This window comes from Pungitius pungitius, chromosome 7, assembly GCF_949316345.1.
Source record: "Pungitius pungitius chromosome 7, fPunPun2.1, whole genome shotgun sequence".
NCBI classification, from domain to species: Eukaryota; Metazoa; Chordata; class Actinopteri; order Perciformes; family Gasterosteidae; genus Pungitius; species Pungitius pungitius.
The window spans coordinates 5,199,510-5,224,404 of NC_084906.1; the positions used below are offsets into that span (position 1 = coordinate 5,199,510).

At 42.7% G+C, this 24,895-nt stretch overlaps 1 protein-coding gene across 6 annotated transcripts in view; it reads left to right on the forward strand.

The window, feature by feature from the left end:
* pik3r3b (phosphoinositide-3-kinase, regulatory subunit 3b (gamma)) overlaps positions 1–20,843 on the forward strand; it is a 131,812-nt gene extending 110,969 nt beyond the window's left edge. For 4 of the 6 annotated variants that reach the window (XM_062563627.1, XM_062563628.1, XM_037470247.2 and 1 more), the window contains 8 exons: positions 12,049–12,184; positions 12,669–12,767; positions 13,065–13,245; positions 13,767–13,892; positions 13,978–14,297; positions 14,818–14,892; positions 15,005–15,175; positions 15,665–20,843. In XM_062563627.1, the coding sequence (XP_062419611.1) occupies positions 12,049–12,184; positions 12,669–12,767; positions 13,065–13,245; positions 13,767–13,892; positions 13,978–14,297; positions 14,818–14,892; positions 15,005–15,175; positions 15,665–15,863 (1,307 nt within the window). In that variant the 3' untranslated portion in view covers positions 15,864–20,843. Of the gene's footprint in view, positions 1–5,221; positions 5,869–9,033; positions 9,184–12,048; positions 12,185–12,668; positions 12,768–13,064; positions 13,246–13,766; positions 13,893–13,977; positions 14,298–14,817; positions 14,893–15,004; positions 15,176–15,664 lie in introns of those variants that run through there. The other 2 variants (XM_037470249.2, XM_037470250.2) reach the window with 2 other exon arrangements.
* The last annotated feature ends 4,052 nt before the right edge of the window (positions 20,844–24,895 follow it).

A 24,895-nucleotide genomic window follows, 5' to 3' on the forward strand; every position in this document is an offset into this window, starting at 1 on the left:
GCCCGTTTGATGACACAGAGCTGTGGAGCAAGAACGCCATTTCTTTAAGTCAGATAGAGTAGCACAAGTAAAATATTGCTCATAGTGCTCAATTCCCTATCGCCGCTTAAGTCAAAGTGTTGACGTGCTCTTCTCGCAACACAAAGACTAGCAGGAAATAAAAGAAAAGTATGCAGGTATTTTGCTTTGTTACACTACAGTGATGTTGTATGATAACATTAAGGATGCAAGGGGGGTAAAACTGTTTTTCCTGCTTTCCACTTGGAGATGTCAATGTCAGTAACTATTATTTGTAAATGTATTTATATATATATAATATATATAGTATTAAATGATTTAATAGTTATGATGATTATAAAAGCAATGCTTTTTTTCCTTTTACATTCTTCAAGGACAAGACATTGATAGAAGTGTGGTGTTAGAGAGTTCTCCGAAGGACCAAACCCAAAGGAAACCTCAGTATTTATGATACACAATTGATCCATCATCAGAGGGGATTAGGTCCATGAGGGCTGATTATATTATTTACAGTATATACAACACGTCTTGTTATCCGTGCAGCAAGCTACTTTAGAGAAACCCGTTTTAGAGCCCTGACAGTAGCGATGGAGAAGAATCACCTGGTTTTCTAGGGTTTATGTGAGTAGAGGGAAAAAAAGGTCTAAATAACAAATGCATTTAATACAGATTTCCTCATTCTATCACAATAGATGTTATCATAGAATAATTTAGATGGTTTTATTGCTCAGCCTCTGTCTTTATTTCATGCTTTCAATCCATTCATCCACGAAAGCTTCATATTTCCTCCTCCATATAGTATTTGATGGGTTAAAGGTCAGGACTCTAGTTATTCTGCACCAAACGGTGGAACTAGATGATGACACAGGAAAGCATATACAAAGCATTCACATCTCCCCTTCCTTCACACACGCATTCAATCAGATCAGATCTGGTGGTTCACAGGTGTCGGAGGGTCACGCTGTCTCAACTCAGCAGAGTCAGCGCGTGTCGCCCTGCTCGTGGCGTCTAGCTTTGCGATTTAGAAAAGAACAACAGCTGCTAAAAAAAGGCGTTAGAGTTAAATGATTATATTCTGTGCTGCAAGAAAATTACATTGTGTTCTGGTGTAGTTTTGGAAAGCAGTTGCTTGGGGCGCAGGTGGCGTGTGACCCTAAACGTGCTTTACACATGAACAAATAGATAATGCACAACATAAGAGGAACACAACCATCTGTGCACACTGACACACAAACGCACATAATATCTGACCGATTACCTCACAGTTTACTGAACTACATGTTCCACTGAGACAGACAGATAGACAAAATCGTGATAGACAAGCAGGTGGGTCAGTTCAAATGTATGAACCATTCTGCTGAGTAGTTAACGTTGTGTTACATTTTAGGAAAGATGATCAATTATTGAGCTTGATTATGGACTACTTGTACACACATGACTGTCAACAAATAATCTCTATTTGATGACATTGTGCAGCGATGAACTGTCATCAATCATCCCTCAGCATAACCTTACTAGTCATAATAAAGTGTGGGAGCAAGCATAAGCAAAATGTCTGATGTTAAACAACGTGGAACATCTTAAGTGCAAAGTGCCATCTTGTATGGAAGAAATACAAACGAGAGGTTGAACCACATGTTGCTTTGGGTTTTGAAATGTCTTTATGAGTTAAAGGAAAACCCTGTTTGCATGAATTTGTGCTACTAGGTTGAATATTCTTGCAGACATGGCCTTCGTTTGTACTTAGAGCCCCTTAAAGGAGACTATGTTAGCGACTCAATGGATATTTTCGTCTCTATGGCAACAGAAACAACACCTGACTCCCAAGAGCTCACCTGAGCTTCCTTTTCTCATTCCTGCATGCAGATGGGTTCAGTTGCGCCATTCAGTTTCAAGTATTATCAGTAGAATATACATATCCAAGGCTCCAGAGTAGTTGGTTGTGCACCTGAACAATGGTTCCCTTCCTGGTTGCTAAATTATGGATGTGGGAACCTTTAACCAGCTGGTGTCGCATCTGACTTGATAACCATTCTGCTGAGTAGTTTACGGGTATTATTTCATATGTTTTGATATATATGCTCATTTGCTGTTGTTTTGAGAGCTACAGAACACAAGATGGATGTAAATTGAATGCCTGTGTGAAGTCGGTATGTGGTCATCCCAGCATAAAGACTGGAAGCTTGCAAGGATTTTTTTTATTTATTTTGAGTGAACTTGAGCTTACGTCCGGCTCATCATGGATTTAGAAACATGTTTTGGTGGGGTTACGGAGCAGTTACAGCAGTACACAAATAAAGACACAGCTGAGTTACTCAACTTTGGCATGCGTTCCTGTATTTTTTTCTTCTTCTTCTTTTGCCCCAATGCCTTTCTAAAATGTCCATTTCATCCACGCTTAAAATGTTTTCACATTTGGCCGTTTTTTGTTCATTTCTGGATTTCTTTACTTTTTTTAATGTGCATAGTCGAAATTCAGCTAAAACCCCTTAATGGACATGTGAAAAAAATGGAAGCGTGCATAATTAGAATTCTAAGTTTTATTTTGGCGTTGTGGGAGGGGTCGCTTCATATGTTATCATGCATACGCTATGCAAATGGGCCACTCGATGCCACTCGGCTCTATTGTTGGGAGGTTAAATGGGGAGCAGGGTGCTGATGGCCGGGGACAAGCCAGATTAACACGGCTGTTCCCATCGTCCTGCTCCCTCTGTCCGCCCCTCCTTCTTCCTCTCTTTTACTCTTTTGTATGATGAGGGGCAGAGTCAGTTCCTGTGTCATTGTTAGGGATCCATCTGCCCAGCCACACACACACACACACACACACACACACACACACACTTAGTGGCGGCAGCAGCAGCAATTAAACCTGTTTGACACACTTGACAGAGAGGAGCTTTGGGCTGTGTGTCCGGCACGAGCCATCTGTGAATCAACCACACTCACACACACACAATTGCGATGTGTCTTTGTGTGTTATAGATTTCATACACTGATATTGTACAGCTCCCCTCTATTTTCTTTATTTCTTTTTATACAGTATATTTAGGCCAGATAACCCCCTTTTCTCCTCATCCATCCTTCCTTGTCCCTCCTCCTTCATCTCTTGAGTGAGGAGGAAAGAAGACGGTCTAGGTGGGTGGATGGACGGTCGGTCGGATGGATGTGTGGGTGAATGAAAAGGGGAGGCTAGTATGGATGGATGGCAGATTGGGGAGCAGACCTTTCATACATTGTGGCTCCCTGAAGTAGGACACCAGGCAGAAAGACAGAGCCGCTGTAATTACTGGTGGCAGCAGCCCCCATCAGAATATATTGTATTGATATTAGGCTGTTAACAGGAGATTACCATGTGGAGGACTGGGGGTCTGGGACAGTCTGGGTCTCCACTGGGTGCTTTTGGGGCAATTCACTACGATGATGCCATTGTTCTTTTTTTTTTATTCCTAAAAGTGTTCTTCTGGTGCTCTTGGTTCATTTTATTTTTTACCAGATTTAACCTAAACAAATGAGTTAATCAGCTTAAACAAACTTGGTACATTGAATTTGGTTCACAAATGCAGAACATCCCAGAATATGCTCATACAGAAAGAAAAAGGAATATGTAACTCCTCCAAAAAAAGACCCCTGGAAAACCAACCGACAAGCCAACATGCATTTAAAAAACGGAGACCTATGAAAAGGTCATTGGATTATTAGACCGAATTTAAAACCCTCTCGACCCAAATGGAGGCTAGCAGGACACTGGAGGCAGCATAGCAGCTTCAAATTGAAGAGCCATATATCAGGAAAGCGCCAACTAATTTCAAAGAATGATATGTCCTCCCGTTCTCGCCATTATTATATCCAGCTTTTTGAGTCTGTATAGGCCCTACATACAATACTGCAGCATCCCCTCTCATACATTGACCTACAATCCTGTAAATGCATAATATCCCTTTCAGCAGGTGTGTGCTCTGATGTGTGTAGTAATCCCGGTATTATAGGATTCCTAAATATATGTTTGCACCTCTCTAACTTCCCTAGGCGTGTGTTTAAGCTTCCATATCATTTTTTTAGAACTACTTATCTCACTGTAGGGAGCTTTGTTCATGTTGTAAACATAATTTTCCTCACCTGGAGTTAAACAAGCACACTGAACAAACGAACTACACATCATTGCAGTGGAGATAGGACACCAGCGGCACTTTTGTAAGAAAGTTTACTATCGCGTGATCGTCTCTTTTTACTGTTTTTGCCACTAGGCATGATCAAAACCACATTGTAGTGATTCTATATTTTTTTAAGGTTTTCTTTGGGATTCAGTAGCTTGAAGTAGTTTCACCATGGCATAAAAAATCTATAACATTGTGTATTCCGCCATTCTTGCTTTGCATGTTATTGCTGCTGAAACCGTGGATTCATTTGTCTAGTCTCTAAGGCATTACATTTGCAAATACAACATCAAAACATGTTTGCATTATTTAAATTATTTTGTAAACACTTTCCATTGGTTCCTATGGAACAACTTACACATGTATTGTTCCATTTTTTTTTAAAGGGTCTGTAATTTCCTAAATTTCCAGCTGTGCACTGTGATGTGTAGCACATGTTACTCAACCAAAAGGAAACAATGCATATATTGGACTATTTTTGTCAGCAAATTATTTTACTTTTGATGCTCTGCAAGATGGTCTAATTTGACTTGGATTGAGTCAAATAAACTATGTGCGTGTGTGTGCGCATCTGTTCGTTCATGGCTTATTGATTGCTTCGTTCTATTGCACAGAGGACTAAGACATGTTAGGCTTTTGGATTCACACACACACTTGTGAATGGGATCCATTAATTCTTGGTTTGGTTGTATGGTTGCATTAGCACATTCATGAACGTAAAAACCTTCAGGTTTGCTTTGTAGAAACAAATGTCTAATGTGTAAAATAATGGGATAACCTGTGGCTGCAGCCAGTAGTTTGCAGTGACATAGAGTCAGGCACTAGGAAGGTAAAGCTCTGACTGGAAAACCACCGAATTTGTAACTTGCTCTTGAGAGGCTGAAGTAATTTCCCTATTGGCTTTCAAATTCAGCTCCTGAGTTTGCGCAGAGAGGCTCTGTCACTTCAGGCCTGGGAAAGAGAGTAACCAATGGAGGGGGGAGGGGGTGTTGTATTTATATAAGACTGACAGATTGTGTGAGTGGAATGAATAGCTTGGGTAAGACTAATGTTTACTGCTTGGCACAGTTCAACAATATCCATCACAACAGGGATCTGTTTGTATTTCGTTTTTGTGCATCACACTTAGAGAAGTGAGACGTCCACCCCCCGCGTGCTGGGGTGCAGTGGTTCATCCCAGTCGTTGTCAGCCTCAGCCAGCCTCCTCCAGTCAGTGCACTTCTTAAAATGAAGCCAGCAAGTCTGCGACCCCAGCGGTGGAAGAAGCGAGGGGACTGAAATGTAGAGCTGGCATCTACTTTCCACCGTTTAAAGGTCGCTTTTATATATGTGTACATTTACACATATAGAGGGCCTCCATGAAGAGCCCCAAGTTATTATCGTTAGTGCGTTTTGTACACCGTTCATCTATTTATTCCAGTCTGAAGCAGGAATTCAGATATAACACGTCTAAGTAGATATAGATGTATCTTATTAGTTTTTAATACGTCGTTTTTTTGCTACTCGTTCGCATTTTGTGCGTTTTTTTTTCCTTTTCTTTCTTGTGAAGAAACGAGTGTCAGGTTAAGCCACACGAAAGCAATGTATAACACCGTTTGGACGACGGAACAAACCGGCGAGGAGGGCGACTGGAGGGACGTGGTGATGCCCTACTCCACCGAGCTGATATTCTATCTGGAGATGGACCAGCCGCCAGGTAGGCAGGCCTGTGGCGCCAGAAGCCGGTCGTGGACCCGCGAGCTGGGACCGGGCACCGGCCCCGCGTTGTGTTCGCAGCCCGCTCAGATCGTCGGAAAGTTTTGAAGCGTAACGTTGCATCCTGAGCGCAGTCGGTGCTCACCGTGCCGACCTGGGTTTCTGTTCGTTTATCTTGGTGTTTTTTTTGCAGTTTTGACATTAGCCTCGTATAATATTTTGTGTTGCCGTAAGTTAGTGGATGGAAGGTAACTTGAGCTTGAAATGGAAAAAAACGATTTGGCGTCATTTTCTTTAAATTTCACCTAAATGGCAGTTTGCGGTACAAATCACTTGAGTTTTAAACCCGTTTGAACCAGTTTGTTGGTCTCCGCTTCCCCCACAGGAGCAATAATGCGTTCTTGTAAATTGATATGTTTCTGTTTGCTTTGACAAGCTGCACCTGAAGACTAATTTTGGAGACACCTGTCCCATGTAGTCCGTCCACTAAGGTGGTTCGGTGTCCACCTCGGACCGCTTGCATAGACCCGGAAAGGATAAGTAAATGACAAAGATGGCAGCCCCACAATTATTGTGGATTGAAACGCTATAAAAAACGCTGCTTTTTTGCAACCTGCCTAAATGTGTAATTTCACATTGCCTTTCTATTAACGTTACTACTACATCTAATGGCAACGGCAATATCCCGATCATCCCGAAATGAGCTGTGTCCGGGGGGGGGGGGTGGCTCAGAGAGCAAAGGAACCGGGAATAAAAGGTCCCGAGCATTCCATAATCATTCCAACCATTACTGACGTGCACGTATGCGTGTGCGCCTCTCCAGCAAACTGTCATGCAGATTTGAATACGTTACATTCGGTTCTCCCCTCATTCATTCATTCATTCATTGTGTGCCAGTGTCATTTGACTCCATCCCCCCTCTCCTTTCTCCCCTCCGTGCGCTGAATGGATCATGGCGCAGATGTGGGACGTTTCCAGGAGGTGCCCCCCCCACACACACACACACACTTCTTTCTCTCCACCCATTTATCTATTGAGATTTACTGTATACTATGCAAACAGCATAAAGTGCATCATTGTGTCCCATTTTAGGCACGATGCATACAAAATAAACAAAGCATTACAATTAATTAGAGTAATGCAAACTACATGCAGGGTGGTAATTTCCCATCTTGTAAAGTTACATTTACAGCTGTGTTTTGTGTTGGTGAAACCTGAAGCGCTTTGTTGTTGTGGGATTGAAGTGGACTAGAGGACCATGTTCCTCTTTCCTGCTCATTTTAAGTTGAACTTCTTGTCTTGTTTTTGTGCCTCCCGACTGAACGGGAGGGCCATTCATTGTTTATTACTCCCCCTTTCTGGCGTTTTCTCAGTCTTTCTGTCCCCGCTTGACAGATATTGTGTTGGAGCTACAGTAGATGGACAGTGCTCCTTGTCCCAATGCGTCTGATGTGAATGCAACACACTGGTAATTCACCCGGACCTTTGCTTATATAGCACCCAGAGCGACTCATTCATTTATTCACGCATAGGGTCATTGTTATGGTTGACAAAGAGTAATGTTTAAATCCCATGAGTGAGTGATGTAGTCCACAAACATTGAAGATGTACTTTTACGTCTAGATCACACCTGCACGGTTTTGTATTGCATTCTAGGAATCTTTGTGTCACCTTTTGCCTGAATGAGCCTCTCGGGTCTGCGCCTCAATGCACGCCCAGTGTGTCTTTGTTTTGACGTTACTGACATGGAATCTAAAGACTTGGTAAGAGAGACGGATAAAGAGAAGGTGTGAAACACGTAGGAGGAAAACGACATGGGAGGAAGAGACGTACGGGGAATAGCCGACAAGCGTCAACGGTTTCCTGTGGCGATGCTGTGTGTGCGCACGTGGAAATAAGCAGTCGGTGTTTCGATCAAAAATCCCAGAGATATTATTACTGCGCATGACTTCCCAGTTCCACATCCTACCAGGTTGTTTCTATTCACAACTCCTCAGCACAGAAACCAACACGTTTACATCATGGCTCTAATTAGTTTTTGGGGAAATTGATGATTTATTAAGTCTTTATGCATTATTATTATTCACCTACAACAGGACAGTTACTTTGACAACATAACAAGCCGTAGAGATGCTTGGTATAAATGATTGAATTGGACAAATCTGCCACTTTTTAAAACGTTTATAATCAATTTAAATAGTTTCAAATTATCATTTGCTCAAATCTGCCCTGTTCTGATATTTATGGGATAAAATTGACTGGAAATATCATGATCTATTAACTTGCCCTGCAACAATGATCAGATTACAATGGATTTATCTACATGCGTGAAGAGAAACAGGTTTTTCAATTTAATCAGGTAAAAGTGATTAAAATCCAACAGATATGCTCCTGTGGCAGAGTAACTGATTTGAGTATAGTTTAAGTGGCAACATCGATTTTTAAGTTCATTCTTTGAGCAGAAACTGGCACCTGGTTTAAAATGAGGAGCATAGAGTGCTCGTGACATAAACGGCATCCACAGCGGAGCTACCAAAGCCTCTAATGCTAATGACGTAATCACCATTTGTAGGGTGAGATTGACATCTAGTCAATTAGAGACGCATCGCTCGCCTTACTGCCCTTAAACTGTCCATATTTCAGTGATTTAGAGCCCTTAGGTCAGGATCCTAATCTGAACATAAACAAACATGCCAAATTAAGATCTGCATGGCTATAGTTTGTCCAATCATCCAGTCATCTTTAGGAACTTTCCACCGTGTCACACGGCCTTCCTTTGTTCAGTCGTCGTGGAGATGTCTCTTTAGACATCATAATTAAATTGGTGTAAATGCACAATGTGTGTTGATTTGTCAAGAAGATATTCGCTTTGTGTGGAAATGACACTTATAAGTGCACATTGAGTTTAAAAGGAGACGACCTGCTGTGCGTGTGAGCGCGTGTGTTGCAGGAGGAATAGATGCATCACTGGAGAACTCCGCCCCCTCCTCTCGGCCTTTCTTTCTTTCTCTCGCAAGGCACGCCCCCCTCGCTGTGTCCGGATTGGCTGAGGGGGCGGGCCCTCGATGCAGGGATTGGTCTGCGTGTCTTTTAGGATCAGCCTCGCGCTGCTCTTTTCTTCAGTCTGACTGTGCAGACAGCAGGAGGCGGAGGTAGAGGAGGAGGAGGAGGAGGAGGAGGCGGTAGAGGAGGAGGAGAGAGAGGAACACACAGACAGTGAGTGCAAGAGAGAAAGGAGCACAGAGAGAGGAGGAGGGAATCAGCTGAGAGACGAATGACAGCATGCAGCTAACGGGGAGTGCGATGATAGAGGACGGTAGGCTAAGAGACCAGTTTGATCTTTTGGTGCATTTTATTTTTCTCGTTGCTCTTTTGTTGCTGATGTTGGTTGACTTGGCTTTCTTTCTCATATGTCAATTTTCCCGTTCAATCTGTCTACATTCATTTGCAATGTTGACTAGTTTATCACTTTTTCATATTTTCCTCTTTGATTCTTCTGCAGCACTTTCCTTAAAACCTATGCTGTATGTGTGTGCACATGTGCGTGCATTTGTGTTCATTGTTTCTCTGGTATTGAGTTTGCTTTGCTACTGGATTCTGTGCAATTTAAAAACTTGTAGCGCTCAAAGCATCTCTATACGAGGTGTTTTTTTTCAAGAAGGTGAACTGTAAACACACACACCACCTGCAGCTCTTCACTTTGTCCACAGGTAAAGTTGTGGGAAGAGAAGAGATTGTGTGTGTGTCTGTGTGTGTGTGTGTGTGTGTGTGTGCTGACATTAATTGTTCAGGAGAGCTGTGGCTTTCTGCCTGCATGTAGGGTATCGCTGTGTGTGCGTGTAGCTGAGTGCTGCTTCTTTGTTTGGTGGAGGGGGAGGAGTGGGGGGAGGGGGGGTGAGGAAGGAGGCTGCGCTCATGGTCGCCTTTGTTCACCATCCCTCATGCTCTCTTAGAATTGTATGCAGTAGTTGTGACAGATGGTTATTTAATTATCGTTTCTAGACTTGGAACAATGCAGTTGTGTAAGTTCTCATCTTTTCGGATTCTGTCCTCTTTAGCAGGATGGTTGTCATGAGCAAGTTTGACTTGTTTTGTGCAGGACAGATGTGTGATGAGCAGGCGTTTCACTGGTGTTGCTGCTGCAGAGGTGACGCTGCTGGATGTAAGGCTTCAAGCTTTGCAACAAAGGATTTCACTGCTGGTTTAACCTATGTATTTTTATACTGTTTAGCTATTTTATTTTCAAATGTTGCTCAAACTACTTCAGGAAATTTCAGATGCAATTTTTTTATTGATTCATTAATTAAGCCTTATAAAAGTAAATGTTGATAAATATGGCAAAGGATCCACTTACTGTCCTTTGATACTCTACGCTGTAGGGTGCAGTACACACATACAAAGCGTTTTACTTAGAGCATTTTAACCCCATTCTTCAAAATGTAATATGAAGTTGACTTCCTATCCTTTGAGTTGGAACTCATCTACTCTTGATCTTTTTTCTACTAATAGAAACTGTTAATTGAGCTGTTCTTTTTGAAATTGAGACTTTCTCCCTGCACATAATGCACAATATCCCATAGTAACTGAAATCCCACTCTTATAAGATAGCAGGATCGTAAGGATTTAGTCTATTTCCTTTTGTGTCGAATCATTTTAAGTTGGTCTTTAAAGTGTAACAAAACAACATTGCACACAGAGAAGAAGCAGCTGTATTTTTCAGTTTTTGGCATATCAATAACACCATGACAATTTGGGTATAATTTATGCAGCATTTTTCATCTCTCCCCATGCATTGTGGGAATTCCCCATATCCGACTCTGTTGTCCATGTGAGGGTAATTTGTGACGCCTGAGTGTTGCGGGATGCGCCTCTGGTGGCATTTCAGGGAACATTCATCAGCGGACTTTCCCTCTTTTAAAGGACGCTGTCACTGTCGGTCCTCTGTGTGTGTGTGTGTGTGTGTGTGTGTGAGCGCATGCACATCCAAACAGATTTAGGAGCCCTCCAGTAATTACACTGCTGTTCCTTAAACTGTATCCAGATGTGCCCAGAAACTTCTTAAAACCTTGATGTGTGTGTTGGTACTATGGGTCATACTCAGGCCAGCTTCCGGTTTGGCAGAAAAATCTTTTTTTTTTTTGCTTGGTTCTGTAACGACAACCTTTCTTTAAACCGTCCTAGTTAGCTGTTAGCAGTCCGGCAGAATTTACCTTCAGACTTTTAAACCACTGCTGGCAACATGCACTTTGGATTATGTGGATTGTTGGATTAACTCTGAAAAAAACAGACACGGCCAACAGGTACTCTTGTAAACGCCTTTTAATAGGCTACACAGTATAACAAGGATGCAATTCAAAACACACACACAGATTATTCACTGTCTATTTAATAAGTGAACATAGCCAGTAACATAAGCAATTGTATATTTTAGTCTGCATGACTGAGGCCTTCTTTTTAAATGAAGGTCATAGTTATGCAGACTCTCAGGTGGTTAACTTGGGACCTAAAATGTCAGGCAGAGAAGCTTTACAACTTCCGCCGAAAACTCAAGACTCACCTCTTCAGAGTATACCTTAAGTAAACCCTCACCAGAGTATACCTTAACTAAACATTAACAAACTGTAGCACTTCAATTTGACGAAAATGGCCCTCTCTTGTTTCTGAGTTTGTATCTCTATGGTTGAAATGCACTGATTGTAAGTTGCTTTGGGTAAAAGCGTCAGCTAAATGTAATGTAGGCTTGTCTGGGTGGAAGGGGGGGGGGGTCCTGTGTGCTGCATGTGGTTTATGACAGAATAATTACAGGGATGATGTATGGGCCGTGCTTGTCATTCCACTGTTGGCCTGTGTGATTAATAGGGACACTTCCACCAACGGCACCACTTCTGCATTTGTGTGGAGATGTAAAAACAGCTGCTTAGTTATAATTTGCATGCAAGTATACGTGCACGTTTGGGGATGAATGCAAGACGTCTTCTGGCCCCTTCTGGTGTGATTTGTCGCACCGAGCTGCAAAGTAATGAAACGCAGGCAGAGTATTAACTTGAGTAGCGATGCTTGGCTTCCCCTCCGTCGGTCATGGATGGGTCGTTGACCTATAGTTTGTTGTGCTTTTCTACAGCTAGTTGCACGGTGCGTTTTTGTGCATACCAGAAACACGTTGTCTCTTTCTCTCCTCCAGCTCTTCCTCCGAAGCCGGCAAAGCCACAGCAGTCCTGCTCGGTGGGGTTGGGAGGGGGCAGCAGCAACAGCACCAAGGACGGAGGAGCGGGAGGCTCTCTGCAGCAGGCCGAGTGGTACTGGGGGGACATATCCAGGTAACGCACACACAGGGACTGAGTAGAGTCTAGCCACAGATCATTATCAATTAAAGCTATAATATTCATAGTTTTATGCTCAAATTCTTGGCTTTCAAAATCATCATCACCATATATAATGTCAAATCCAGTATAAGAAGATCTAGTGCATCGTTTGTAAAAGTGCTGAGTTTGAACGTCTTGGCCTTTTGTCACTGCCTTAAAGTGCAGTTTAGCTCCCAGCCACAATCCACACATGCTTGGACAATAACCGCACCAGCAGAGCAGACAGCCAGTCTGCCACCGGTCTCCTTTACACGCACACAGCAGAGATGCTGTTGGCTGCGACCAGTCTGTTACTCTGAGGCGAATGGCTGGGGGGAAGAGTCCTCGTCACCTGCCACTCATAATTAGAGGCAGACTTTTCAAATGCAATCCATGTGTGCACAGATCACTCCACCGACCCAAACTCAATTCTTCTTTTTCCTGTTGGTTTTGTCCCCAGGGAGGAGGTGAATGATAAGCTCAGAGACATGCCGGACGGGACCTTTCTGGTTCGGGATGCTTCCACCAAGATGCAGGGCGACTACACACTCACGCTGAGGTATGGCTTTACTTTAATAAAGGGGATTCACGGAGGCTGGAAAGGAGCGGAAGATTACCTCTCCCGCTCCACATTTGTGCAGCCATCCCTCTTGTTAACTGCAGATTGGGGGAAATCATGTGTTGAGAGGGGTTTTGCTTATGCAGCATCCCAGTGATTTGGAGCAAATCGCTTGAGGGGGCAAAGTGAGCCTGAATATTAAAGGCGACCGTTTGGGCATGCGTTTCTCATCTATAAATGTTTGAATACGTTATCGGCGTGTGCTCATGTTCTTGCACACACACACTTTTCTTCCAGGAAAGGGGGAAACAACAAGCTGATAAAGATCTACCATCGGGACGCGAAGTACGGCTTCTCCGACCCGCTGACGTTCAGCTCGGTCGTGGAGCTCATCAACCACTACAGACACGAGTCTCTGGCTCAGTACAACACCAAGCTGGACGTCAAACTCATGTACCCCATCTCCCGCTTCCAGCAGGTACGCACGCATGCACCACAACCATGTGGGTTGTGAAATAATTGCTGTGCAGTTTTTTTTCGGAGTACTGCACCCATCTGTCAGGCTTTGTCAGCTACTGTTTGGATATCTCTCTGGTGATACTAATATTTTTCTAAACGGGATTACAAAAACTAAATCAGAAATGTATTCAGTGTTATATCTTGTTGTTGAGGACTCTTTAACCCCTCTGGTACGGGTCTTGCTGCCACTCCGAACTGCAGCAAGACCTCCACCCGCCGCCCCCCCCCGTGCCACGCTCCCTAAATAATTGCACACAGCCGCGGTGTCAAAGGGCAGTCGTTGCATTTATTCCCTCGCTGCCCTCGGTTGCCGGGCGAGACATTACTTAAAGCGCGTAATCTCCTAGCGCTCGTGCTGCCAGGGCGTCGTGGGTGGTTAATTAACAAGCCTAATCAGAACGGGGGGGTAGAGGTGTCACATGTGCTTTTCTTCTGTGCGCCGCTCACTCTCCAACGTTGGCTCTCATTTCTACCCCTCAGGACCAGCTGGTCAAGGAGGACAATATTGACGCTGTGGGGAAACAGCTTCAGGAATACCACAATCAGTACCAGGAGAAGAGCAAAGAGTACGACGGACTGTACGAAGAGTACACAAAGACGTCGCAGGTAATCCCCCACCCCCGTGTTAGTGGGGTTTTTTTTGCCGTTCTTAACAGGAAGTCCGCTCACTTCCCTTCTCTCGCCCCTCCAGGAGATCCAGATGAAGCGGACCGCCATCGAAGCCTTCAACGAGACCATAAAGATCTTCAAGGAGCAGTGCCACACGCAGGAGCGCTACAGCAAGGACTACATCGAGCGCTTCCGCCGCGAGGGCAATGACAAGGAGATCGAGAGGATCATGATGAACTACGAGAAGCTCAAGTCGCGGCTCGGCGAGATCCACGACAGCAAGGTGCGGCTGGAGCAGGACCTGAAGACGCAAGCCATGGACAACCGGGAGACCGATAAGAAGATGAACAGCCTGAAGCCTGACCTCATACAGCTCCGCAAGATCAGGGACCAGTATCTAGTGTGAGTACAGAGCTGCTACTACAGCAGGCCGGCGCCTCGGCAAACTGATGAATCATGACCCTAGTGGAAGCTATAGCTCGAGGCAGCGTTTGTCACTTCATAAATCAAGTGGTTTGGCTGAGAGGAATACTAAGAGTCCCATAAAGGTGGTTGGTAAACAACACGAATGTCATTCGCACCAGCATCAGACCTGCGTTTCCTGACACATCTTGACTCGTTAAAAGTAAAGTACAACACCATTTAGTATCACACAGACCACATTTCAGTCCAACGGCATAAAAAACAACTGCTGCTGGATTAGAAATGTGTGCTTTGTGTCGCTGAAGGTCTGGTTCTCCCAGAGACTCACTGCATTTCACCAGAGCCTTTCCTACGTGACGACATCTGTCTGAGGCTCGCAATATGTATTCAGTCTCACGGCATTGTGATGCTGCCACTGTAAGAAGTGCTTTAAAATGAATCCCATTAGTAATAATCTCTCTCTCTCTCTCTCTCTCTCTCTCTCTCTGTGTGTATATAGGTGGCTCAATCACAAAGGAGTTCGCCAAAAACGAATCAACGACTGGCTGGGAATCAAGAATGAAAACACTGACGAGTGAGTCTTCACTTTGACTCTTTCTTCCTGTCGTTAGCCGTTGCATTCTCCTGTTTAAAGTTGAATGAAGTCCTCCCCGTTCACCGTGTGTGTGTGTGTGTGTGTTGTGCAGAGGCTACTTTGTGAGCGAGGAGGATGAAAACTTGCCTCACTACGATGAGAAGAGCTGGTTCGTGGGGGACTTGAACAGGGATGAGGCGAAGGATCTGCTCACCGGGAAGCCGGACGGAGCGTTTCTCATCCGGGAGAGCAGCAAAAAGGGCTGCTACGCCTGCTCTGTAATGTGAGTACACACCAGACCTGAGAAGTGCAGCACTTTTTCCTCTTTCGTAGAGGTGACATTACACTTAGACTATAGAGGTTCACATATTATACAGATGTTTGTTCCTTTGTTGTCAACCTTCAAGAGACATGTATGGATTCTTCTTTGTAACCGTGACACTCAGTTACTAGTGTTGGATAGCAGAAGTAACCGCACTTGACTGTATTTAATAAAGGACGTTGAGTTAAGACCCAATTGGAATCAATATATATAAACACCAAATAACACTATTAGAACAAATGGTTTTAGACAATGCACCAACAAAGCTGTTTTACTAAATGAAATCCACACTGATGAAACGTGTATAAAATAATTTGTGGCAGGAGTGCCTGGTTATATTCGGCCGATTGAGGAGCCACAGGCTATAAGAATAGTACTGAAGCACTGGAGAGAACAAGCGCTGATTTATGTGGTCTGAAATGATTGAACCCGTCTTGTCTCTGTCCTCAGGGTCGAAGGTGAGGTGAAGCACTGCATGATCTACAGCACGCCGCGCGGCTTCGGCTTCGCTGAACCGTACAACCTGTACAGCAGCCTGAAGGACCTGGTGCTCCACTACCGCCAGGCCTCCCTGGTGCAGCACAACGACTCGCTCAACGTGCGCCTCGCTTACCCCGTCTACGCACAGATGCCCTCCGGACGCAGATGAACCCACACGGACAACAAACCAACCCGCGGGGGGGGGGGGGGGGGGTACTGGTTGAAATGCAAAGCGACCCCAACACCAGACCCGACAAAGATAGAAACACTAGCTGCAACACACACGTCAGCCACCTTGGAGTTATATATTTTTACAAGAACTATTTCGGAGGGCATTCTTTCTAAAGACTGCTTGATTTGCACAAGGAAGTTTTAAATGTTTGTGAATGTGAAAAAAAAAGCGACTGAAGGAAACGGAGTAGGACACTTAAGAGTTTCAGATTGACCCCGCTGCTACCCAAACTCCAGCTCAGACCTTTTATGGGAAACTCCAATAAACACGCGAAAGACGACGAAGACAAAACATTCCCAGATGTTTTTTTGGTTCCTTTTCTGTTTGCACCTCAGATGATAATATCAAACCCTTTTTCCTTGTTTCCTTTGGTTGATCGTAACTTTGTTGGGGTAAATGCAAGAGGAGATGATGTCAAGGGTCTGTCCTTTCCGTACAAAAAGCTAAAATAATGTAGCATAACGCGACAACGGACACTCATTTTATGAAGTGTTCCTCCAAGTAGACTGCTGCTCAAGAGTTTAGGGGGTGACACAAAACAGTTTTCTAGTCTAAAAACAAAGGCTTGCTTTTAAACTGTAGAGGTTTTTTATTTCGTATTATTTTTGCTTAGCTGACACTTGGTTTTTCTTTCTTTATATATTTTCTTTTTTGCCAATGTCTAAATGGCAACGTCACGGAACAGAACCAGAGACCAAAGTTGGTGTGGAGGGGAAGGGGGGGGGGGGCACAGAGTCAGCTGGTGTGTGTTACGTTTTCTTTCTTTTTTTTGTGAATGGAGGGAAATGAATGGTGTGTTTGAGACCACACATAAAACCGAGTTTTGGGCCACATGCTCGTGCACCAAATAGCCTTTTTGGAAAACCAAATGGTACGGAAACATACGCCAAGGCCTTCTGTAAATACAGATGGAGTATGAAGCACTTAAACGAGTTCCAGATGTGACCTCGGCACTCTGTACCCTGCTCTGTGATTTGCTCACCTAGCTTTCTCCTTGTAGGTGAAAAGTCCAGATGATTCTTCAATAAAGTAGCCAGTCTGCCAATGGAAAGATAATTGGCAAGTGAAACGAGTCTTTGTCCTGAGGATTTTTTTCCCCCCCCATCTTGCGTGTGAATCACAGTGAGGCTGTGATCCTTTTTCCTTAGACTAATTGATCTCTTGCAGTCACAACGTAACAGTCTCCTGGTTCGGTATTCTTCTAATGCCTCAGCTGTCTTCTTTTCTTAACGTGTTTGACGCTAAGCCAAACACTGGACCTGTACAACACTTTCCACCACCAGGTGTCCCACTTTATTGGAGGCTGAGGGCTGGCCTGCATCAAATGGTGCATTGGCTGATCACATAGTATTGCCTCATTTACTCCTTTTATGAACAAACAAATTTAGTAACCACATTGATTTATTGCCAATAGTTATACGTGCTCAATTTAGTCCTTTGACGCTGTCAGACTGCTGATGTAAGCTACTTTTTTATTTTATTTCCCAGAATTTGTCGTGATGAGTGCTGAGGTCACAAATGGTGCTACACTTAAACCAGACTCAAAGGTAACGTTTCATCCCTCTAAAAGCATGAAGGGAGACCTGAAACCCATTTTATGTGTGGTTTGAAAAAAAAGAGTGAAAGAAAGCGGAATATAACAACCACGGGTTAAAAACCATCACAAATAAGCGTAAAGCGGGTAGACAGAGGCTTTAGAAGAAAAGACTTGGGGGAGCGGCGCACGCCGGTCAGATAATCAAAGGTACTTCTGTCCCACTGCTTCATCTGAACTCTGAACCAGTGGAAGCATTTTCTGTCCAAGACTATAAAAAGACAAGTTGCACTCTATTCTACCTAGAAATGAGAAATTCAGTGTTCCAGGCTGTTGTAACGAGGCCCGTCTCATAATCTGCAGCTGTTCAAAGGATGGAAAGCGAAGGCAAGGAGGGCAGATCATATCTTGACCTTGTTCAGAGCTGACAGCAGCAGTAATAAATGGTTTGTTTTTTTCCCACAGTGCAGCTCTGCCCTCAGCATCGCTTTTTGCGGTACAAGCCACACACACAGTTATGACTGAAGGAGTGAATCAGGTTGAAGGAAGAGGGCCATTGTTTTGAGTTGCTGCCTGATGAACGATACAATGGTTGTACTCACCCCGGTTCAGGGTCACTACCGTTCTAGGCCCAGACGCCCTCTGCTCACATTAGGGAGATGACTCCAGCTTTCCTGGACCTGGAAGCCATTGATAATAAGCCATCTCAAATTAGTTCTGGGTGTCCTAATGCCGGCGGCACTTTATCCAATTTGACATGAGCTCAAAAGACAATTGAAAACTGCTTCCTGTTATCCTCAGTGAATCTGTTGGCATATCGATAAAGTTTAAAAAAAACATCCTCAGTTATGTTTAAAGACGTTTGTCTGATATCTGTTCAAATTAATGCTGTGGGCATTTAGCATAACCAAGTAAAAGCCAATTGTCATTGGACGTCGCAGCAATGCAGGAAACCGGAGGATTGTTTTGTTTGTGAGGGGAAAAAAGGTCAAATTGGATCCAGCTTGCCGTCTATGCCAGGGCCCAAACGTCACGTTCATACAGGGAAGGGGACCGTTTGACCAAATTTGAACTTGCAAGACTTACCGATTTGATCTTGAATGTACAAATAGGATCAGTCCGGGTCCACAGCGGTCCTCCCCCCCCCCCCTCAAGGTGCTGTTCCATTTGGCAGACGTTTGAGGTCTCCACAACGTTTTCTGGTCACCAACCCTCAGGTGTTTCAAGTTTACTGTAGAAACGATCACACAACAAAACTAGCGATTTACAAGAACATTCACTAATAAATCAGGGTTATTTCTGCAACGAAACGTCAATCACTCTCAGCCGATTAAGCTATAGCCCCACGTCTTTGACTTCTGTCCTCCCTCCGAGAGGCGTGTCCTTCATTGCTTCCTGTAGCCTAGTCAAAGCGTCATCACCAAATGGATGTTGAGTTCCCCCCCCCCCATCACCCCCCAGTCCGAAGGTTTCAGGTTTTTCTTTCCGAACAGGGGCCGCCAAAACATCCCCAACTTTATTACTTGAACTATATTGCATTGTTCACTATTGAATGTCTTTGTATAAAATACATTTATAAAGAAGTCCCCCTTGGTTTCACAGTGAGCAGGCCGAGGTTTTCAGAGTTTTATGACAGATGTACAGTGTTGGTTACAGGCAAACGCAGAGCTACTTTAGGAGGGCAGGGGGCGCTTTTTGAAACTTCTCAGAGATGTTCGGATCTTTTCCTCCACAGAGGGCTTGTCTGAAATTGCACACAATATAATAAGACTTTTTAATATTAACCTGTGATGTCTGCGTGAGCATCACGAGTCACATTTACACAAAGCTAAAAGATGTCACACTTTAAGGTTTTTGCTTTGAGTCGTAGTTGCTGTTCTTTGACTGTTTTCATTTTCCCCCAAAACATTAAGACCAAAGATTTCAGTTGTTGATCATTGGAAATGGATGTATCAGTGATGGGGTTTTTTTTTTTTTTACTCTCCATTGCCTTGATATTTTCACAACTCAGAAGATAAAACTGTTCTGTGAATGAGTGTCCCGTACAGCTAGCTAGGATTGTTGGTTGATCTGTTCAATTGTTTAGAGTTTAAACAGGATCTGTCTTTAAAGTCCTTGTTCAATGATGTCCTGATGTAGAATCAATCCCATGTAACTGGATCTGCACTCCTCAGTGTGTGTGTGTGCAGTTTTCATTTTCACAGAAAACTACAAAAAGTCTCAACTTTCCTGATGGCCAAAGCTGGACTTTAGATTTAAAACTTTTCTACATCCGTTGAACATGTCCTGCAAAAATCTCAAGTGTTTTGGAGAGTCTTCACATAAAGTTCCCTTTAAATGGATGAGTGATTTTTTTTTTAACAAAAAAAAAAGTATAAATTTAGAATATATATACATTTTTGGGAACTTTGGGGGCTTTGTTCATTTGACACAGATCTAAAAAAAGACAAACTTCTGCATTTTATGTGTAATATTTATACTTCCAAAGAGGCATCAAAGGTAATTGGATGTGTATTTTGAAAAAAACGTCACCCTCCAACAGTAACTCGCTGCACAGAGGGCCAACAATCTTTGTATCAACTCTTTAAAGCGTTGGTTGTTTTCAGTCGGAGGCACCAAACACTTACACATTTGAGGTTTCTGCAGGACGGCTTCTCCTTCGCGTCTCACTCCTCCACAACATGCAATATCCCCTTTCCTGTCAGCCAGGGCTTCTTGGCGGAGGAGCGCATGTTCAGCCTCAGGTGCATCCACTCCCACAGTGCAGATGGGTTTTTTGTTTAAAATGGGCTGGGTTTCCCTCGTAGTACTAAAGGACAGGAAGAAAGAAGTTCAGCGTTAGTGGGGAAAACCAAAATTGGACTGTTTGGTTGAGTTTACACATTGGAAAACTCAAATAAATACAGAAAAAAGGCTTAGGTTCACCTCTAAGAAAATAAAGGAACATTTGGGTCCAAACAAAGGTGCAGTCTCTGGAACGGAAAGGTACAATAAGCCTACGGTTACCTTTCTGTGACGGTGTTTATGCTCACCACCACCCGAGGACTGTTAAAACTAGCAACTGTCTGTTGTTCCTTTACTACCGAAATAGTACTTTCCGTTACTACAAATACTACTTCTTCTACTACTAGTCGCCCTCGAGCAGTTTCTGCAAAGTTTTATTTGCAGCCAGGTTTGAACGGGTTTGTGATTCTCAGCAGGTTGGAGTTGTGTTGTTTCTTACCACTGCTCATCTGATCACAGTACCCAGCACAGCTTCGAGGAGAAACAACTTCATATATATCTATATGAAAATAAAAGGACTTTTAAAATAAACTAACTTGAAAAAAAGGTTAAAAATGTTTTTTTAAAGTGTATAAGCCTCGTTTCCCCACGTACCCTTTTTGACATACGTACAGATCCAGCATGCCTATTTGGTACTCTTGACTGTTGTTTTTTGTGTATAAAAGAAAAATGGTAAATAAGATGTCTTTGAAAAAAAACAACTGTTATTTGTCTGTTTATGGTGTGTTCAGATCTGAATTTAATATAACAAGTTTAACATCGCCGCTTGCAGCTGAAACACGCTGCAGTTCTTTTGGTGTCAGTTGTTTAATGCCATAGCAGCGTAATACTGAGAGAGGAGCCTTTTACACACTTTGTGCTTTGATGACATTAAGCTTGGAATAAGTTTGTCCTCATTTTCCCAATGTTATTATTCCAGGTTGTATTGCAACAATGGGAGCAAATATCTTAAACTGTGGTAAACAATGATGCTTTTTAACCATTAGGTATGATCACCCCTTCATGTTATGCCAAAGCAGTTTGCTATTGTTGGTGCAAATATCTGTGTAGTTTACAGAATTTGATCTCGAGTAACTGCCTGGTTTCATTTGAATGACTTTAACCTCATTTAAAAGACGCATTGATGTGTGTGGACGCTGTCTGACTCACTGTAATCGGCCGCTTTCTCAGTGTTACTTTCTGCCAGAGCGGCTAGCGGCTCCTCTTGGTATTCTGTCTTTCAAATGTTTTTGCCAATCACAGTTCACTTTACTTTCTCGTATTGGTTGCAACAGTTTGTTGGTTGTAGGTCGACATTTGTTTGAGCTGAACTAATGTACATTTATCAGTGGAGCCATATTCAGTTCTCTTGCAGAATAAAGAAAATATTTTGTTCAAATACAAACAAAATGAGGATGTGTATTTTTTTTTACCTATTTGACTTTAAAATGACTGCACTAGGACTTTTTTTTACTATTTTGTGACGTATAAATTACTTTTTCATAAGACTATTTCAACTTATTATTAATTTCTTACATACTTTACTGCTCAGGAAACATTTATTGCCATAATATGTTAGACATACATGGAAATTGTCTTGGCGGTAAAAATACTACAAACGATTGGTCATATTAGAAATTCTTTTTAGACATACTATGCAATAATTATTCTTCATACAACTCTACAATGACTTTATAGATTCTCCCACTGACGGCTCAGCACACGTTGTGGGCTCGGCTTTAGACCACACAAGGGTTTTATGCAACATCTTACACATTTTTTACCTACTGTACAAAGAAGACTTTTTAACCAGTCAAAAGTTTGGACACACTTAATTTAATTGACATTCTATACCAAATCTTTTTCAACATGCTGTACAATGGCTTTTTTTTTAACACACTGACCTTTTTTAACTATTATCATCCTAGACGCACTTTTTGCAAGATAATATACTATGAAGTATTTTTATTAAAGATCACCATTACACTATTACTATTTTAAGATTTAGACATCCATGGACTTTCGTTATTGGTACAACCCACATAACTTTAATCCTTTTTTAAACATTCTATACCAAGACTAGTAAATTTTAACTATACAATATACCATTGTAATGTTTTTTCCCAACATCTTATTCCGTGACTTTGTTTAAACTATGAATTCTTTTCACGTTCTATACTTTTTTTGTGATACTATTATATTATTGTTATTAGGGCCAGGACTCGATTAAAAATATTAGTCTAATTAATTAGAGGCTTTGTAATTAATCGAAATTAATCACATTTTTATTGCATAAATATTTGACCTGAGAACACTTGAGTACTTTTTTTCACATGGATTTTTTGTTCAACCAATTCCAGCAGACAAGTGTGTTGTGGATTCCAGCCTGAGAATCTATGAGAATTTTATGTTGGATTCAAAAGCATCAACAGGTGTGTGGTGGAACAGTGCAGGGAGATAGCAGGAAGGCTGAAGTGAGGAGGATCCTCAGTTCAAACCTGCTCTCTCAGAAGGAGGGTTTGGTTGCTGTCAGGGCTTCAAACTGTAAACTTTGAAACAGTTTTGAGGTTTAGTAAACAATCCCAAGGTCTAATATGAGAAACGGACACATTGAGGCATGTGCTTGAATAGCACAAGGGAACAACTGAAGGGCTGCAGGCTCCAACCTGCTGTCTGAGGTTGTCGGTTCATGCCAAACAAACAAAGGGTTGGTTAGTGTGTGGTAAAGTAGCACAGCGGAAGAGCTGCTGCCACAAGCCTGCACTGCACTTGAAGGTTGTCGGTTCAAGCCCAGTCTTGGTTTTGAGCCTTTGGCTTTTCTTCAGGTTTGAGTAGCAATCTCAAGGTTAAATACAACAAACAAAAGGTAGGTTAGTGTGTGGTGAAGTAGCACAGTGGAAGAGCTGCTGACATAAGCCCCTGCACTGCACTTGAAGGTTGTGGGTTCAAGCCCAGATGTTGAAATAGCATTTATAAGAGTTTTAAAGTTTAACTCACATGCTCAAGGTTAAATAGGAGAATCAAAGTTGCCAAACTGTGACCAGGACTGGTAGTGTAGGGGTGCAAGCTAGAGCCCAGAAGCCTCTGTACGCGCCGCCAGTGGGTTCAAATCCCGCTCCTGCCAAGTCTTGAGCACACTACCGCGGAGGTAGTAGTGGGGGCATTGTCCCCACTGGTTGTTTCAGAGAAGTGAACCCTAGGGGTTATGCAGAAACACAAGGCGCGTTCACTTGAGTTATGATGGCATTGTCAAGAATGATGAAGAATCTTTTGCTTTAGCTTTTAGCACTTATTAGCCATGCTACGTAGCCTAGGGTTCCACCTTTTTGACGGGAGAGAAGGCCGGATGAGTCAGTAAAGATGAGCAGATGTGTCTCATTAAGTGGTCACACTGACATGAAACTTATTACAGCCTCTGAGGGCATTTTTCAAGACAATCACATGTTTGTCTACTTCAGGGCATCCTGTGGACAACCTTGTGGACAGTCTGGCACAGGGTGTAGATTTGTTTACCCTTTTTAGTGCATCCACCCTCCAATTCTCTGTTACATTCAAATTCAACTCACTTGTGCCTTTACAATGCAGGAAGGATGAATAGCATGGTTGATCCTCCAAGATGCACCAATCCGTCTCTGGGGCAATATCCCATTATGATTTTTTAAATGTCAGTTACCCAAAACTAAAAAAGGATTTAGGAAGAGCCACCATGTCCCTTGAGGGTTGAACCCAGATAAGGTTTAAAGTACAGAAATTTGGGGCATTTGGCATTAGTGACAGGGACGTGTAGGTTGCTCCATCTAAGATCATTCCAGTCATGTCATGTCATGGGAAAAAAAATATTGTGAAAAAAGTCAAAATATGTAGGGTCAAAAAAGAAAAGATTTTTTTTAAATAATAGGTAAAAAACTATTATAAAAAAATATATGTAAGGTCAATTTATATATAATATATATATTATTAGGGCCGGGACTCGATTAAAAATATTAATCTAATTAATTAGAGGCTTTGTAATTAATTAATCAAAATTAATCACATTTTGATTGCATAAATATTTGACCTGAGAACAGTGAGAAGTAATTTTTTTCACATGGATTTTTATTTTTGTTCAACCAATTCCAGTGTAGAAATAGCATATTTAGAAATATAGTACTTTCAGAAATTCAGGTAGCCTATAGGTAAGTAGACCTTCTGTAAACTAGGTTTTCTTAAGTAGACCAATACTTTCAAGTACATTAAGAACATTGGTTATTTTTTCAGACGTGGACTTAGTTCCCCTGGTCTTTAAACCATTCATCTGGTGCAGTGTGGGTTGGGTGTGGGTCCTTGTACTCGTAGTCGGGCTAACGTCCACGCTAGCTGCTAATTGTTTTGCGTTGAGGTGATACTTGAGGCTCGATGTGAATTCCTTGTTGCACAGCTTGCACACAACCATGCTCTTATGGACGCTTCCATCCGTGTGTTTATTATAATAAGATTTCCCATTCACGGGGCCACCCGACACGGTCTCGTCAGCTTCTTCGTTCATGTTCACTGTGGTTTGTTGTTGTCTGAAGTCATGAACGCTAGTTGGTGCTCCAGTATAATCGGTCCTCCGAAACTCATCCAGTGAGAAACGTTCCGCGGTGCAAAAGAAGTGTAAAAATGCGTATAAAATGTTTAATTACACAAAAAA